At 35.0% G+C, this 19,607-nt stretch overlaps 1 protein-coding gene across 6 annotated transcripts in view; it reads left to right on the top strand.

Annotated features, from left to right (window-relative positions):
• Positions 1 to 19,607, top strand: part of RAB3GAP1 (RAB3 GTPase activating protein catalytic subunit 1) — a 111,630-nt gene that overhangs the window by 12,990 nt on the left and 79,033 nt on the right. For 4 of the 6 annotated variants that reach the window (XR_009251601.1, XM_058694879.1, XM_058694869.1 and 1 more), the window contains 2 exons: positions 9,330 to 9,462; positions 13,406 to 13,484. Coding sequence is in view for 5 of the 6 variants with exons in the window: in XM_058694879.1 (XP_058550862.1) it covers positions 9,330 to 9,462; positions 13,406 to 13,484 (212 nt within the window). In the remaining variant the exon portion in view is untranslated. Of the gene's footprint in view, positions 1 to 1,827; positions 1,884 to 9,329; positions 9,463 to 13,405; positions 13,485 to 19,607 lie in introns of all 6 variants that reach the window. The other 2 variants (XM_058694891.1, XM_058694899.1) reach the window with 1 other exon arrangement.

Here is a 19,607-nt window from a genome sequence, read left to right as displayed (position 1 = left end):
TCTTAATATTGTTCCACAGGTCTCTGGGGTTCTGCTGTTCTCATTTTTTTTTGTTTCCTCTCTCTCCTAGATAATTTCTCTTGGTTTATCTTTCAGTTCATTTACTCTTTCTTCTGCTGTCTCTGTTGTTAAGCCCATTTGATGTATTTTTCACTTTATTGTACTTTTTAGGTCTAGAGTTTCTGTTTGTTTTTTTTCATAATTTTCAATTCTTTGGGGTTCGTTACCTCTAAATTTGTTTTGAAAATATTTTCCTTTAGTCCTGGAGCATATTTATTATAGGTAGTATAAAGCCAATTGCAACATCTAGGCTTTCTTGGGGTTGGTTTCTGTTGACTTTATTCTCTTGAATATAGGTCACATTTTTTTTTTAATTTGTCTTGTGTGTGTACATATCCAGCAATATCTTAATTTTATGCTTATTATTTTGAATGAAATGTAGAGACTAGATTTTGTTGTATTCCTCTAAAGAGTATTTTGTTTGTTTCAGCAAGCAATTCATTTGACAACACTAAAATTCCACTGTCTTCTCAGTGGTAACAGCAGCTGAAATCTTTTCTATTAGTTTTCTTCTTTGTCACTCTACTGTGGAGTCTCCACTCTTCATATCTGGTTTAGCAGATAGCCAAAATTTGGGGTAGAATTTATATACAAATTTCAGTGCTTACCTCCTTTTGGCTTCTTCCCTTCCAGGCTTTATGTCTTAACTTTAGAACTTCTCTGTCATCTTTGAAGTTTGTCCTCTGTTGCCTAAATCCAGTAAAGCTCCATCATTCTGCAACCGTGAGTTGTGCACAGGATAGAGTGCATGAAATCATGCACTGAGATCATGACCTGAACAGACTCTAAAACCAAGAGTCGGTGCTTAACTGACTGAGCCCCTCAGGCACCTCTGGAAATCTAGTTCTGTTGCTTACCATAACCTTTTGTGGCATTGTGCTATCTCAGTCTACTGCTGCACCAGAGGCTTTAAAATGCTATTTGCTTAAGCAGAATAGAATATGAACACATGGAATTACTTAACACTTTTTGCTATAAAATTAATTCATTGTTTCCTTAGAACTCCTAGAAGTTAAAAATTTAGCATCCAGCTGGGGAGAAATAAAGTATAAAACCTGGCTGAAAAAGCTCAGCTTTAATCTGAGATAGATTAGAGGTGTCTTCAGACATTTTCAGTTCTATTATTTCCTAGATCGTCTTTTCTTTTATATATTTTAAAAAGATTTTTTGCTTGCCATTGAGTTATAGCACATAGTTCTTTCAGTGCGTTAAGTAAAATTTTCAGTGTACATCATGAATTTCATTTTGAACTTTAATTTGGTATAGGACCTATGCCACTATTTAAACAAATACTGTGTGAACAAATGAGAAGGTTATCTCTACAGATGAAGTCAGATCAAGAGATAAAATGCTTGGGCTGTGGAGGTAGGCCCAAACTTCTGTTACAGCTGAATGCCTGAGGTGGCCCTCAAGAGTACTTATTGCCTCTAATGGAGACTCATTTGTGTCCACCAGTGTATCTTATGTCTACTTAAACCTACTGGTTTTTTACCTTGAGGATGAGTATTTGTTATGATTAACTTGTAGTTGACTGTATCCCCTTTCCCTAGGATCTCTTACTGTTGGAGTTTTTAGCTAGTTGAATGTTCTCTGGATGAATTGTGGCTCTTTATTGATTTAAGAGGGACTGGTCTCAAGTTCCCCTTTGTTTCCGAATTTCCTTTATTAGGGTTTTTAATAACCCTCTGGAACTAAAGTCAAAGTTCCATGGAGAAGAGCTTCTGGACTGAGCCTTAATATCATTCCCCTCTCCTTCTGTGCTTTTAGTGGGATGATCCTGATCCAGTCTGAGGGCCACCCAGGCTACCTGTGAAGAGTGGAAGGTATATAGATGACTGTTTTTTGGGTTTCTGTGTTTGTGTGTGATTAGATGTAGTTTTTTATTAATCTCGTGTTGTCATGGCCAGTATCCATGAACGTATAATAAATACACTGGAAACTTTGCCATGAAACGTTCATTACTATTACAAACCATATCACATACAAAATACGTGGAAAGTGCAGTGTCAGCTTTCTAGATTAAATATGTTCTTTTACATTTTTGCTGTCTTTTAGAGGTTTTGTTTGGAATCATCAGGTATCTGTTGGAATTGAGTTGTACAGTAGTTAGCCCTTATCTGTAGGGGATATGTTCCAAAAACCCCTATGGATGCCTGACATCATGGATAGTACTGAACCCTATATATTTTTTTCCTGCATGTATATACATGTGATAGTTCAATTAATGAATTAGGCACAGTAGGAGATTAACAACAACTGATAATAAAATAATAATTAAAACAATATACTGTAATAAAAGTTATGTAAATGTCTCTCTCAAAATATCTTTTTGTACTGTGCTTACCCTTTTTCTTCTTGTGATGATGTAAGATGATAAAATGCCTACATGATATGAAGTGAGTGAATGATAGGCGTTGTGATGTAGTGTTAGTCTACTATTGATTTTCTGATGATATGTCAGAAAGAGGATCATCTGCTTCTGGACCGAAGTTGATTGTGGTTATCTGAAACTGTTCGAAGTGAAACCGTGGTGAGGGGCAACTGCTGTAGTAGGTGTTTATTTGTGTGCTACTTTGCCAGCATACTAGCATATTTGTTTTGTTTTAGGAAAACTAATTGAAAAGCATGTGGTTTTAGAGTTGCTTGTGGCTAGAGAAATATTTGGTTTGTCTTATTCCAGAAATGGATGAAATGTTCATTGAGTTTTTTTTAAACTTCTTTTTATGTATGTGTGTATTTTAATGTTTATTTATTTTTGAGAGAGAGAAAGAGACAGCAGGCGAGGGGCAGAGAGAGAGGGAGACACAGAATCCAAAGCAGGCTCCAGGCTCTGAGCTGTCAGCACAGAGCCTGAAGCAGGGCTTGAATTTACGAACCACAAGATCATGACCTGAGCCAAAGTCAGATACTTAACCAACTTGAGACATCCAGGTGCCCCAATCTTCTTTACTTAAAAAAAATTTTTTAACGTTTATTCATTTTTGAGAGAGCAAGAGCAAGGGAGGGGCATATAATCTTCTTTATCTTTTAAAGAAGATTGTTGTGAATTCACATTTGAAACTGCCTGGAATGTTTTTTAGACAGAGTAGATAGTTGTAAAATATTGTGACTCAAAAACAGTCTTCTCAGTCTAAATTTTTTATTGAGTTGCAATTTCTATACTGTATAGTTCACCAATTTAAGATATATAATTCAGTGGTTTTTAGTATGTTGACTGAGCTGTACAACCGTTAACTACAACCAATTAAAAAAATTTTTTTTGATGTTTATTTTTGAGAGAGAGATAGCATGAGCGGGGGAAGGGCAGGGAGAGAGGGAGACACAGAATCTGAAGCAGGCTCCTCGCTCTGAGCTGTTAGCACAGAGCCCGACGTGGGTCTTGAACTCACGGACCACAAGATCATGACCTGAGCTAAAGTCAGATGTTTAACTGACTAAGCCACGCAGGCACCCTACCACAATCAATTCAAGAACAGTTTCATCACTCCCAAAAGAAACCCTGTACCATTTAGCAGTCACTTATTGTTTTTTCCTATCCTTAGGCAATAACTTTCTATCTCTTTAGATTTGTCTGTTCTGAACATTTTGTATAAATGGAATCATGCAATATGTAGGCTTTGGCATGTTGGATTTTTTTCACTTAGCATAAAGCTTTCAAGTTTGGTCCATATTGTAGCATTTATTAGTTCTTTTCTTTTTATTGCTATATACTATTTTGTTGTCAGGATTCATCACATTTTATTTATCCATTTATCAGTTGACTGACATTTGCATTATTTCTACTTCTTGGCTATTATGAGTAATGCTTCTATGAACCTTCATGTATAAGTTTTTGTGTGGATGTGTGTTATCATTTCTTCTGGGTATATATCTAGGAATATAATTGTTGGTTCATATAGTAACTTCATTTTTAATCTTTTGAGGAACTGCCTGATTGTGCTGCATCATTTTACATTTGTATTTGTCCTGATCTCTCTACATCCTCACCAACACTTGTTATCTTTTTGATTATAGACATCCTAGTGTATGTGAAATGATACCTCATTGTTATTTTGATTTGCATTTGCCTAATGGCTGTTGATATTAAACATCTTCTCATGTTCTTACTGGCTATTTGTATATCTTCTTTAGGGAAATGTCTATTCAGATCCTTTGCCCATTTTTAAATTGGATTACTTGTCTTTTTATTATTTAGTGTAAATGCTGCTTATACATTTTGGCTACAAATCCCTTATGAGATACATAATTTGCCAGTATTTTCTCCTGTTTTTCTGTATTGTTGTGGGCTTTCTTTTCACTTTCTTGATGGTGTCTTTAGTTTTTGCTCTTATATTTAGATATGCAGTCCATTTTGACTGTTCATGTCTAGTCTAAGGAAAGGATCCAATTTCATTTTTTTTTGTTTTTGCATATAGATATCCAGTTGTGCCAGCACAGATGATTTTTTAATGCTTGTATTTTAATATTGTGTATCGTCAAAAGGATTTCTTATACCAGTGGATGAAAGCTTTAATTTCTAGCTCTATACCAAGTGTTTTCCTATGTTGACTACATATTGGAACATTTGAAAAATTCTAGTGTCTAGGCTACAACCTCAGAGATTCCGATTTAATTGGTCTATTGTGGAACCTAGTTATCAGTATATTTTTTAAGCCTCTTCAGTGGTTATAAAATGTAATTAGCTTGAGAACCATTGCTTTATCCTCCTCAAAAAAAGAAATGGAAAAAAATTCACTGTTTTTTAATGCTTCACTGTATTTTTGTCCTTTTCAATAATGTGTTGCATTTGGCAGTAGAAGAAACAGTTTTTAGTTTGTTAAATAAAAAAAATTTATTTTAAGATGTTTCTTTATTTTTGAGAGAGACAGAGCACAAGTAGGGGAGGGGCAGAAAGAGAGGGAGACACAAAATCCAAAGCAGGCTCCAGGCTCTGAGCTGTCAGTACAGTGCCTGATGTGGGGCTCAAACTCACAGACTGTGACATACTGACCTGAGCCAAAGTCACATGCTTAACCCATTGAGCCATCCAGGCAGGGGCCCCTGGTTACTTACCCTTTCTCTTATTGATATGATGTATCATATTGATTGATTTGCTAATATTGAACCACCTTGGAGTTCTGGGAATAAATCCTACTGGGTTGTGTTGAATGATTTTTTTTTAATGTATTGTTGGATTCAGTTTAGTAGTATTTTTTTATTGAGGATTTTGCATCTGTGTTCTTCAGGGATATTGCCATGTAGTTCTCTTCTTTTGTGGTGTCTTTATCTGGATTTGGCATCAGGATAATGCTGGCCTGATAGAATGAAATTTTCCTTTCTTTTCTATATTTAAAAAACATTTTTTTAACGTTTATTTTTTGAGAGAGAGACAGAGGGTGAGCGGGGGGAGGGGCAGAAAGAGAGGGAGACACAGAATCTGAAGCAGGCTCCAGGCTCTGAGCTGTCAGCACAGAGCCCCATGCAGGGCTTGAACCCACAAACAGTGAAGTCATGACCTGAGCTGAAGTTGGACACTTAACCAACTGAGCCACCCAGGCACCCTTCCTTTTCTATGTTTTGAAGTAGTTTGAGAAGAATAGGCATTAACTCTTCATTAAATGTTTGGTAGAATTTGCCTATGAAGCTATCTGGTCCTGGACTTGTGTTTGTTGGGAGTTTTTTGATTACTGATTCAGGTTCTTTGCTGGTTATCGGTCTGTGCAAATTTTTCAGTTTTGGTAGTTTATATGTTTCTAGGAATTTACCCATTTCCTCTGGATTGTCCAGTTTGTTGGCATATAGCTTTTCAAAATATTCACTTACAATTGTTTGTATTTCTGTGATTTTTTTTTTATTTCCCCTCTCTCATTTGTGACTTTATTTATTTGAATCCTTTCTCTTTTTTAATGATTGGTTTCACAGAATGAGCTCCTGGTTTCACTGATCTGTTCCAGTGTGTGTGTGTGTGTGTGTGTGTGTGTGTGTGTGTGTTTAGGTTTCTATATCATTTATTTCTGCTCTAATCTTTATTATTTCCTTCCCTCTACTGGTTTTAGGTTTTGTTTATTCTTTTTATAAAAGCTCCTTTTTGTGTAAAGTCATGTTGTTTATTTGAGATTTTTCTTCTTGAGGTAAGCCTGTTAGATTAAATTTCCCTCTTAGAACAGCTTTTGGTATGTCCCAAAGGTTTTGAACATTGTGTTTTCCTTTTTCCTTGTAGTTTTTTATTTCTTCTTTCATTTCCTAGTCGACTCATTCATTGTTTAGTAGCATGTATTTATCCTCCATGTATTTGTGCTCTTTCTAGTTTTTTTTCTTGTGGTTGACTCCTAGTTTCATAGTGTTGTTAGAAAAGATGCATGGTCTTTTTGAATTTGTTGAGGCTTGTTTTGTGGCCTAATATGTGATCTGTTCTGGAGAATGTTCCATGTGCATTTAAAAAGAAGGTGTATTCTGTTGTTTTAGGATGGAATGTCCTGAATATATCTGTTAAATCCATCTGGTCCATTGTCATTCAATGCTCTTGTTTTCTTGTTGATTTTATGTTTAGGTGATATTTCCATTAATGTCACTGGGGTGTTAAAGTCCCCTACTACTACTATATTATTATTGATTAGTTCCTTTATGTTTGTTATTAACTATTTTATATATTTGGGGGCTCCTCATTTTCTTAATTTTTAATTTTATTGTTAAATGCCTTTTGTGTATTGTACTGTCAAAGGAATCTTTTGCCTATCTCAATGTTGTAAAGACAGCTCTGCTTTTCTCCATGAGAATATCTTTTTATTCCAGGGCCATTTGTTGAAAAGATCATTCTTTCCCTACTAAATTGCAGTAGCTCTTCTGTTGTAAAATGAAGTATAAATGGGAATCTATTTTTGGACTCTTAAGTTTTATTGAACTATTTGTCTTTATGGTAGTACTATACCATCTTAATTACTATAGCAAAGTAAATCTTAAAATCAGCTGGTATATTTTCCATCAGAATTATTTTAGGTATTTTAGGTCCTTTGGATTTCATATTACTTTTAGAATCAGCTTGTCAATTTCTACAAAATACCTGCTGGGATTTTAATTAGGATTATATTGAATATATAGATTTGAGGAGAATGACATCTTACTGCTGTTGCGTCTTCCAATCCATGTACATTTAGCTCTATTTAGGTCTTTAATCCCTCTTATCAATGTTTTGAAGCGTTCTTAGGTAGAGTTCTTGCTATTTTTCATTAAGTGTATTCCTAGAGAATTGATTTGTTTTTGATGTTGTAAGAGTGGTATTTAAAAAAATTCATCTCCCAGGTGTTTACTGCATGTATATAAAAATACAGATGCAGTCTGTTAAGTGTCTGACTTTTGATTTGGGCTCAGGTTGTGGATCTCATGGTTCGTGGGATCAAGCCCCATGTCAGGCTCTGCACTGACAGCACAGAGCCTGCTTGGGATTCTCTTCCCCACCTCTTCTCTGCCTCTTCCCTGCTCTCTCTCAAAATAAATAAATATACTTCAAAAAAATACAGATGGTTTTTGGGGTACGTGGGTGGCTCAGTTGGTTAAGTGTCCAACTCTTGATGTCAGCTCAAGTCTTGATCTCAGGGTCATGAGTTCAGGCTCTGTGTTGGGCTCCATGCCCAGCGTGGAGCCTACCTAAAAAAATACACATGGTTTTTGTATATTGATTTTGAATTCCACAACATTATAAACTCACCAGTTAGTTTTAGTAGTTTGTAGGTTGCTTTGACTATTCTAGGTACATGTCAGATCATTGTGAATGCAGACAGTTTTATTTCCTTCTAGTCTACATGCTTATTTATTTTTATTGTCTGATTGGGGCCCTCAGAGGTTGTTTTTGATGAATCACTAGATTAATATTGGACTAAAGTTGTCATTTCTGAGTGTAATCATAAATATACACCATACTTAAATTTGTTATTAAAGGACTGTATCATAATGGAAATGAAGGAGGCAGGTTACAATGTTGTTTTTCAATTGAACTAATTATCTTAAAAAGTTTATTTGGGAGACAGAACCTAGATACCTCCTCTTTAATGAATACAACCAAATCCTTCTTGAACTGGCTGTTCATAAGGTTTCCAGTGGTACCCAGAATCCAGAGTAGGGTCAGATAATGTTTCTTTATATCATTTAAAAAGAATGTTTCACCTTTTTTGCAAGCTTAACAAATAGGCTTACCTCTCGTTTCCTGGGCTTCTTCCTTGTCTGTACGTTTAGACTTAACTGCGTTATAGTGGGCGTTCCTCATAGTACACCATATTCTTACGTATATCATTATAATGCTTATTACAGTTTGAGAATTTTGGTATCATCCATAGATGTCTTAATTTAATACAGGTTAACCACACTTTAGAGAAACTTAACATATAAAAAGTATAGTTTCTGATATGTACCATACAAGTGATTTTTCTCTTAATATAAAAAGATTGCTATTTAATATATTTACATAATAAGATACCTTTGAGACATTTAAAATACGATTTAACTCAATTCAGAATTATGAATACTTTGCCAGCAACAAATATAAAACACTTGAGTATTATACATAAGGTATGGTTGTGAAAACACTTTTTATAAAAACTCAGTAATGAACAAAATCATTCCTTACATATTTTATATCTAATTTGGGACTGTCTGTGGTTGGCAAATTGCTGGGTTGGTATTTTCTGCCTCATAGTGGTGCTATGTTGTAATGACTATATACCTCTCCAGTGGAAAGAATAACTATGGGAGATTCAGGGCCCATGGGGAAAATTCTTTTTTATGATTATGTTGCATAAGTGAGGGGACTCTGGGACTTTTAATTAAAATGTTTTCCAGTCAAGGAGTTGCAGTTGAAATGAAAATATTTGAATACCAAAGCTTGATAAAGATGCTTGCAAAAACATGTTAAGTAAGTGCTACAAATGTCATGTCACTTAAATTGAGTCTACAAACTGCTTTTTTATTAAGCTATTTCTGATGTCTAATAATGTGGTGCACTATATAGTGATGTTATTGGATTTGAGATTTTTAGAATAAAAGTATATTTTATTGCCTTGTATTTTTTCTAAATTTTAAAATTGATAAAATTTAATCATTTTTAGCTAAATGTAACCAGATTCTGCTAATGGTAGGAATTTTTTTTGTATGTTAGAGGCATGGAATTTACTGTATATTATTTTATATATTTATCTCAAAAATTATTTCAAATTTTTAATTTTGCATGTCACTTGATAGTTGATATTCTAAGGGAATTTTCTTTTTAAAAATGGGTATTTTTCCATTGTTAAATATAGGGTGTATTTACTTCTGGCACATGGGAAGAGAAATCAGATGAAATTTCCTTTGCTGATTTCAAGTTCTCAGTCACTCATCATTATCTTGTACAAGACTCCACTGACAAAGAAGGAAAGGATGAAGTATTGGAAGGTAAGTTGTTACTAATTATCTTTATTTTATTTTATTTTAGTTTTATTAATGTTTGTTTATTTTAAGAGAGAGAGAGTGTGAGCGTGTGGGGTGGGGCAGAGAGAGGGGGAGAGAGAGAATCCCAAGCAAGCTCTGTGCTGTCATTGCAGAGCCCAATATAGTGCTCGATCCCATGAACCATGAGATTATGACCTGCCCCAAAATCAGGAGTCAGGCATTTAACCCAACTGAGCCACCCAGGTGCCCTGTGTTACTAGTTATTTTTAACCTAATGACTGTAAGAGTGATTATAATTTTGAATTATGAATTTAGTTCTCTTCATTAAGTACTGTCCTCTGTGGGCGCCTGGGTGGCTCATTTGGTTAAGCATATGACTCTGGATTTCAGCTCAGGTTATGATCTCACGGTTCGTGGGTTCAAGCCCTGCGTGGGGTTCTGCACTGGCAGTGCAGAGCCTGCTTGTGATTCTCTCTCCCTCTCTCTCTGCCCCTCCCCTTCTCTCTCTCTCATTCAAGATAAATATATAAACTTAAAAAAATATATATATAAAGTAGTATCTCTGGAGATGTTTTACCTATGCAGAGTTGTTTCACCACATCTGAAACAGAGTATGATCTTTTTTGTTTTATTTTCAGAGTATGATCTTTTTAGAGGAATTTTTATAGCATCATTCATTTCAAAGTTAATTAGATTAGCAAATATTTATTGAGTGCCTAACATGTTCTAGGTACTTTGCTAAGCTCAGTTGAATCCACAGTTATAAGAAATTTACGTTCCAATAGGGGAGATGAGGTCACAGCAGTAGGAGGTAGAAAGTGGTAAGTTCAGTCCCAGAGCACAGATAAAGTTCTTTAAACTTCTGCTGAAGTTTAGAGGAGATGTGGTCAGGTCTAATTGAGAGAGATCAGAGAAGGTGTAATGGAGAATTAAACCTGGATTTGAAGGATTTAAGAATAAAATTACTCTGGGGCACCTGGGTGGCTCAGTTGGTTGAGCGCCCGACTTCGGCTTAGGTCATGTTCTCACAGGTCATGAGTTCGAGCCCCATGTCAGGCTCTGTGCTTACAGCTTGCAGCCTGGAGCCTGCTTTGGATTCTGTGCCTCCCTCTCTGTCTGCCCCAACCCACTCGCATTCTGATTCTGTCTCTCTCAAAAATAAATAAATATTAAAAAAATAAAATAAAATTACTCATTTGTCAGGATAGTGTTTTGGATATACCCCATAATTTGTCAGATCAAGTGGATTAAAATTCTGGCTTTTCTTCTTACTAGTTACTTGACCTTTCTAAGTCTGAATTATCTCACTTGAAAAGCAAAGTAATACCACCCAGCAGATTAATGGGAAGGTTTAATGAGATAGTGTATATGAGCACCTATATCAGGACCTCACCCATGCTAGGTACTCAGTAAATAGTGCTTATGGTTGGTAATAGGTCACATTGCTCAAATCTCCGTAAATGGTGCTTGTAGTTCATAGGTCAAATCATCCAAAATCTCTGTCCTGAGTTAGAGTGGTATATAATAGTGAGTGAGCAAGGTGTTAAAACAGTATTAATTTTGCAGCTTTCAGTCAGATGCCCTTCTTAACTCACTCAAAAAATAAATACACAGAATGTGTGTTTAAATTTTTCAGGGCAATTGAAGGCATCATGCTAAGTGAAATAAGTCAGACAAAGACATTTATTATATGTTCTCTCTTATATGTAGAATCTAAAAAACAAAAACAAGAACAAAAACAAAACTCACCAACCTCATAGTTAAAGAGAACAGATTGGTGGTTCCCAGAGATGGAGGTTGGGGGTAGGGTGGGGTGGGCAACATGGATGAAGAGGGTCAAAAGGTACACTCGTGGTTATAAGTAAGTCCTAGGAATGTAATTAATGTATAGCATGGCAACTATAGTTAATAGTACTGTATTGCATATTTGAAAGTTACTCAGAGAGTAAATCTTAAAAATTCTATGACAAGAAAATGTTTTTTAACTGGTGACAGATGCTGACTAGATTTATGTTGATCGTTTTGCAGTGTATACAGTTATCAAGTTGTTACGTCATACACATGAAACTAAGATAATGTTATATGTCAATTATACTTCAACTGAAAAAAATAAATTAAGAAAAAAAGTTTTTCTGGTCAATACAGATATTATTTGTAAGTATAGGCCTGAAATATTTGTGCCTTTTCTTGTATAGGAATAAAATTATATTACCTTTATTATTGGCATTCTTAGAAACAAAACAAGTAGATAGCATCTGCATTCAGATTTGTAAACTAGGGCAGATCACACTGACTATATATACACATAATTAAGACAATTTATACAGTAAAATAATTAAACCAGAATATGAATAAGTGTACTTGAGGAGGAAGGGGAAGAGGGAAATATATGCAGCTGGTGGGAAGTCTGATAATAGCCCAGAAAGTTCCAGTTCCAACATTTTGCTCATTAATGAAGCAAACTGTTAAAGGGAGAGAAATCTTAAGTGCTATTAATTTGAGGAACATCAAGAAGAAGCTGTTAAAATAAGGAGGCTTAGAATCAGTGTTTTTTGGTTTTGTTTTTTTTTTTAATGTTTATTTGTTTTGAGAGAGAGGGACAGAGAGAGAGTGTGGGATGGGGAAGGGTAGAGAGAAAGGGAGAGAGAAAATCCCAAGTAGGCTCCATGCTGTCAGTGCAGAGCCCAACATGGGACTCGGTCTCACAACCCATGAGATCATGACCTGAGCCGAAATCAAGAGTTAGACTCTCAACCGATTGAGATACCCAGGAGCCTCAGAATCAGTGTTTCTGAGATGAACTGTGGTCTGAGAGAAGATGAATGGATTTTAGTTAAGTCATTATTGTTGTATGTATGTATATGTACATATGTATATATGTATGATGCAGTTTGAATTTGGTTGTGATTGAAGCTGTACCTAGTGGTAGAAGTTACAAGTAAACCATCAATTCATTTAATTTGGAGATACACATTTAAAACTATATTTTCGGAGGTCAGAAGATTTGAGCACTGATAGTTTATTTTGTTGGAGTTGTTTGTTGGCTTTAGTTAAAGCATCAAGTCATTAGTGTTCTCCTATATACTCTTTTTTAAAAGGTAATTAAACATAAATTTGCTAAGGAATTATGACTATACAACAAAGGAAATGTTATAAATATTTTTTATGCTTTGAGTTTATTATGCATTTATAAATAAATAAGGATGATATACGTCAGTATCTTATTATAAATTACAAGTGTTTAAAGATACATGGGTTATAAGTGGGAACCTGGTTAATGGTTTTATAAGAACACTTAAGATGGCCAGAGGCCAGCAAAGGCTGGCCATAGGAGGTGGTAAGGAAGTGACAGGACTGTAAGTAGTTTTGAAGAAAAGTAGAGACAAGGGCAGACCAAGAAGAAGAGATAAAACATGGCTTTCTAGTAAGGCTGAGGAACTGTTTGAGTCATGACATAGAAGAAAGGAAAATATTATAAACATGGGAACAATACTTAGAAGCTGGCTTTTTAGAAATAAAAGACGTTGAGAGAGAGACATCTTTATTATATATATATATTTTTTAATGTTTATTCATTTTTTAGAGGAAAAACAGAGCGCGAGTCAGGGAAGGTCAGAGAGAGAGAGAGGGAGACACAGAAACCAAAGCAGGCTCCAGGCTCTGAGCTATCAGCAGAATCCAATGCAGGGCTCAAACTCATAAACCATGAGATCATGACCTGAGCTGAAGTCGGATGCTTAACCAACTGAGCCACCCAGGCCCCCATGAGAAGGACACCTTTTTCACCCCAAATCTTAGAGATAGCCCTAGATATAAATCTTTAAGCAATTGCATAACTATATGGACTAGCAAGACGTGTTATGTAATATGATTTTTTTAAATCATGTTACAAAATTTTGCCTTAGAATGAACATACTAATTTTTTCATTATGAAATGTTTTTGTAGATGTTATTCCACAGTCTATGCAAGATTTGTTGTGTATGAATAATGACTTTCCTCCGAGAGCACATTGCCTGGTAAGATGGTAAGTATACATTTTACTCAGGTAACTTTTAGTATGTGTGTTGGGAGACCCCAAGACCTCCCCCAGGTTCAGTGATTTGTCAGGAGGATGAATAGAACTAAGCCCGAGGTTACACTTACTATGATTTATTATGCTAACAATATCAATCTAGAGAAAAGGTGACCGAGGCAAAGTTGGAAGAAGTGTTTGAATCCTTTCCTAATGGAGTTACTCAAGATATACTTAAATTCCCTTAACAATAAGTTGTAACAACACATATGAAACATCTACCAACGAAGGTTGTTAGCGGCTCAGCTTTCAGGGTTTGTATTTGGGGGCTGGCACCTTCTGACCGGTACATAACAAAATTTCAGATTCCCAGAAGAAAAGCTGGTGTTCAACATAAACCACATTGTGTAGTTTAAGCACAGTAACTCTTATTGAAGAGTTTTTTGAGAACCTTCTCCAAATCCAAATTCCTAGGTGCCTGCCAAAGGTCAGCCTTGCAAGCAGGCCATTCTAAGGATAGTAGTCACAGGCCTGCTGTTTATTCTTTTCTGCAGTTTGTTTCATTATCTAGGGTAGAGCCTAACTATAATTCTGATGACTAGCATGAAACATTTACTTACTGTAGAAAACTTAATGTGTATTGTTGGAAATTAAATTGAAATAAAATGTTGATCTCAGTTACATGATAACATCATAACTCATCATATCTAAATTATAAATGTGATGGATTAATATAAGAGGTACATCACACTTAAAAGGTCTTTATCTCATTTTGGTAGGGGTGGTATTGAAGCATACCACTACCAAAATGTCTCAAGTATGTGTGTATGGTCAAGAAAGGACACCTAGGTAAAATACATTTATATACTGGTGTTATGTTTGTCTGTTGGTATGAGTTGGTCTCTTGATTTTTTATTGAAGAATTTCAATAAAGGGGAAAATGATAATTTCTTTGCTTCTTTTTTTCTTCATTTCAGTGTGATTACTATAGCAAGTAGACTATGTAGCTTGCTTAAAAAAAAAAGAAAACTAATTGCAAATGCAAATAAACTGTATATTGTTTCATAAATATGCCTGTCATTTTAGTGTGAACTTTTAAAAACTGAATTTAAACAAGTATAAGAGGAATTTAATAAATTGCCATTTAATGTAATCAATCCAGATTCTCTTCGGATCTTTTAAAATGTGAATATGTACATTTAAAATGGCAAAAGACCGGAAGGCAGCATGGTGTCATAGAACATGATTTTGCATGTACTCACTCATTCACCTCATTTACCATTAATTGAACACCTACTGTTTGGGCAGACAGTGAATGAGACATACTTATGTTGAATTTCTAGCTCAAGTACTTATTTTCAGTTTTGGGCAATTTTTCTGAGTTGGTTTCTATGTTCATAAAGACAGAGTAATAAATAATATGTATCTTTAAGAATAATTGTGATGATTTAGTAAGATAGTGGTACATAATGTGTTTATCAAAATTTGAATGCTGTTATAAAATCTCTGTTCAACCTTTTTTTTTTTTTTTTTTGCTTCTAGATAGACATGTATTTTGAGGGAGCAGTGTATAACCCATACACTTTGACAACTGGTCCCCCCCAATTCATGTCCATTCCATAGGCAAAATATATTCATTCTGATCAACTGTTTAATATTTATTTCCCAAAATTGTGTTTGACACATATTTTTTAGTTTAAAAATAATTATTGAATGAGTGAGTGAAACCTTTCTATGTATTAATGCAGTACATGTTAGTGATCTATTTCTTTTTATATATTAATGAAAATCTCTTGTTAGCTTTTTTAACCTTTACATTTACTTTAAAAATGTTTTAGTTAAAATTAGTATATAGTTAAATTAACCTTTTTTTGATGAATAGTTCATTGAACTTCAACACATATGTATAGGGTTTTGTTTGTTTTAAATGTGTATTTATTTATTTTGAGAGAGATAGGGACAGCACAAGCAGGGAAGGGGCAGAGAGACAGAGAGACAGGGCAGTGTCAGCACAGAGCCTGACATGGGGCTTGATCTCATGAACTATGAGATTATGACCTGAGCCCAAACTAAGTTAGATGCTTACCCAACCCAGTCACACACATGTTCCTATGTATAGGTTTCTTAAAACTACCACCACAATCAGAATATAGAACAGTTCTGTAACTTCCCAGAAAGCTCTTCTTGTCCATTATAATTTCCTGCAATCACTGATATATTTTTAGTTTTGATAGTTTTTTCCTTTTAAGAATGTCATAGAGATGGAATTATGTAGTAACTATTTGAGACTAGTTTCTTTTACTCAACATAACGCTTTTGAGATCCTTTGAAGTAATTCTGTATCAATAGTTTGTTCCTTTTTATTGCTGAGCAGTATTCTGTTGTCTGGATATATACTGGTTTGTTTATTCATTCACTCCTTGAATGACATTAGGGTTGTTTTTAGGTTTGGGCATTTATATTTATTATTTTTAAAGTTTATTTTTGAGAGAGAGAGAGAGAGAGAGAGAGAGAAAGAGTTTGTGAGCAGGGGAGGGGCAGAGAGAGAGGGAGAGAGAGAATCCCAAGCAAGCTTCCTGCTGTCAGCCCAGATCCCAGTGTGGGGCCCGATCTCACGAACTGTGAGATCATGACCTGAGCTGAAATCAAGAGTCAGATGTTTGACTGAGCCACCCAGGCACCTCTAGGTTTAGGCATTTATGAATAGAGCTGTTATAAATATTTGTGAACAGATTTTTGTATAAAAGTACATTTTTAGTTCACTGGGATAAATGCCTAGGGTGAGATTGCTAGTCATATGGTAGGTGCATATTTTTAACTTTATAAGAAGTGGCCAAAATATACTATTGGGACTGCATCAAAATAAAAAGCTTCTGCACTGTGAAGGAAACAGCCAACAAAACTAAAAGGAAACACTCAGAATGGGAGATGATATTTGCAAATGACATATTTGATAAAGATTAGTATAAAAAATATATAAAAAGCTGGTACAACTCAACACCCAAAAAATAAATATCCTAATTAAAAAATGTGCAGACATGAACAGACATTTCTCCAAAGACACCCAGGTAACCAACAGACACATGAAAAGATACTCATCATCAAGGAAATGTAAATCAAAACTACAATGAGAATATCATCTCATGCCTGTCCGAATGTCTAAAGTCAAAATCACGAGAAACAGTAAGTGTTGGTGAGGATATGGAGAAATAAGGAATCCTCTTGCACTTTTGGTGGGGATGTAAACTGGTTCAGCCACTGTGGAGTACAGTAGGGGGTTCCTCAAAAGGTTAAAAATAGAACTACCCTACAATCCAGTAATCACACTATTGGGTATTTACCCCCTAAAAATAGAAACACTAATTCAAAGGGATGGATACATGCACCCTTATGTTTATAACGGCATTATTTACAATAGCTAAGATATGAAAGCAGCCCAAGTGTCCATTGATAGAAGAACAGATAAAGAAGATATGGTGTGTGTGGTGCACACACACAGACACTGGTATTATTCAACCATAAAAAAGAATGAAACCTTGCCATTTGCAACAACATAGATGGAGAGAGAGAGGATATAATGCTAAATGAAATAAGACAAATACCATATGATTTCACTCATGGAATTTGAGAAACAAAACAAATGAGCAAAGGGGAAAAAAAACAGAAAAACAGATGCTTGATTATAGAGAACAAACCAATGGTTACCAGAGGTGGGTGGGAGGATGGATGAAATAGGTGATGGAGATTCAGGAGTGCTTTTGTCATGATGAGCACTGGGTGACGTACGGAATTGTTGAATCACTATACACTTGAAACTAGTATAACATTGTATGTTAACTATACTATAATTAAAATAAAAACTTAATTAAAAAAAAGGAAAAACAGAAATGGCCAAACTGATTTCCCGAGGGACTGAACAATTCTGCATTCCCACCAGCAATGTATGAGAGTTTTAGTTGCTCTACATCTTCATCAACACTCAATGTCAGTATTTTTTATTTTAGATGTATTCTAATAGATGTATTGTCCTATCAGTTTATCAGTATTTTACTTTATGGGTCATGTTTCATGCTGTGTTTAAGAACTCTTTGCCCCAGGGTACAGAGGTTTCTGCTACTTAACAAAACAAAACAAAAACAAAAACAAAGAAAACTTCAAAACAATTTTGATTTTTTTCAATTTACAGAAAGTTGCAAAGATAGTACAGACTGATCTGCTATACCTTCAACCAGTTTCCCTTATTGTTAATAGCTTATATCACCATGATACGTGTGTCAGAACTGAGAAACTAACATTGCTCCCTTGTTATTTAACTAGTTTTTCCACTGAAGTTGTTTTAGGATCCAGGCATTTAGTCATCATGTCTCCTTAGTTTGTTTAGTCTCTGGTCTTTGAAAACATCTGTATTTCCTTAATTTTTATCTTCTTTACAGATTTAAGGAGTTTGGGTCAGGTATTTTGTTAAATGTCCTTCAGTTGGGGTGTGTCTCTTTTTGTTATGGTTATACTTGGGTTGTGGGATTTTGGAAAGGATACCACAGAGGTGAATTGCCATTTTCATCACATCGTATCAGAAGGACATGTTATCAATATGACTTAATCGCTAGTGATGTTAACTTTACCATGTGGCTAATCCTGTGTTTTATTCTAAAACTTTTACAGTTTGTACGTATATCTGTTATTGATTTCAAGTTAATTTTTGTGTAAGGTATGAGGTTTAGGTCAGGGTTCCTTTTTTGCAAATGAATGTTCATTTGTTCCAATATCATTTGTTGAAAAGAGCTTCCTTTCTCTATTGACTGACTTTTGCACCTTTGTCAAATACCATTTGGCTGTATTTATGTGGGTATATGTCTGGATGCTCTTGGTTTCTCTAGTTTTATTGTTATAAGTCTTGAAATTAGTGTGACTTTACAACTTTATTCCTCCTTTGCAAAGTTGTTTTGGCTTTTCTAGCTCCTTTGCTTTTCCATTTACGTTTTAGAATTGGTTTATCTATATCTACAAAAAGTTCTGCTGGAATTTTTATTGTAATTGCCTTAAATCTTTAGACAGTTTAGGGAAAGCTGATATCTCTGCTATGCTGACTCTTTCATTTGATGAACATAGTCTCTCCAGTTATTTAGGTCTTCTTTGATTTCTTTCATCGGTGTCTTACTGTTTTCAGCATATAGATCCTGTATGTTTTGTTAGATTTTTTTCCCCCAAGTTTTTATTTAAATTCCATTTAATTAACATATGTTGTAACAGTAGTTTCAGGAGTAGAATTTAATGATTAATCAGTAACATACAACACCCAGTACTCATCACAGGTGCTCTCCTTAATACCCATCACCCATCTAGCCCACCTCCCCTCCAGCAGTTATCTATGGTTAAGAGTCTAGTTTATGGTTTGCCTCTTTTTTTCCCCTTATGTTCATCTGTTTTGTTTTTTAAATTCTACATATGAGTAAAATCACATGGTATTTGTCTTTCCCTGACTTACTTCGCTTAGCATTATACACTCTAGCTCCATCCAAGTCTTTGCAAGTGGTAAGATTTCATTTTTAATGATGGCTGAGTAATATTCGTGTGTGTGTGTGTGTGTGTGTGTGTGTGTGTGTGTGTATCTATATCTATATATATCTCCCACATCTTCTTTATCCATTCATCAGTTGATGGAAATTTGGGTTCTTTCCATAATTTAGCTTTTGTTGATAATGCTGCTATAAACATTGAGGTGCATGTGTCTCTTCAAATCAGTATTTTTGTATCCTTTGGGTAAACACCTGGTAGTTCAATTGCTGGATTGTAGGGTAGGTTCTATTTTTAACTTTTTGAGGAGCCGCCATATTGTTTTTCAGAGTGGCTGTACTAGTTCACATTCCCACCAGCGGTGTGAGAAGGTCCTCCTTTTTCCACATCCTCACCAACATCTGTTGTTTTCTTTGTTGTTAATTTTAGTCATTTCGACATGTGTGAGGTGATGCCTCATTGTAATTTTTCATTAGTATTTCCCTGATATGAGTGATGTTGAGAATATTTTCACATGTCTATTAGCCGTCTGTATGTCTTCTTTGGCAAATTGTCTACTCATGTCTTCTGCCCATTTCTTTCTTTTTTTTAAATTTTATTTAAATCCAAGTTAGTTAACAT

The sequence above is a fragment of the Neofelis nebulosa genome, chromosome 2 (assembly GCF_028018385.1).
Source record: "Neofelis nebulosa isolate mNeoNeb1 chromosome 2, mNeoNeb1.pri, whole genome shotgun sequence".
NCBI classification, from domain to species: domain Eukaryota; kingdom Metazoa; phylum Chordata; class Mammalia; order Carnivora; family Felidae; genus Neofelis; species Neofelis nebulosa.
The sequence above is the reverse complement of the archived record's forward strand: the minus strand, read 5'-3'. Positions and strand labels throughout refer to the sequence as shown.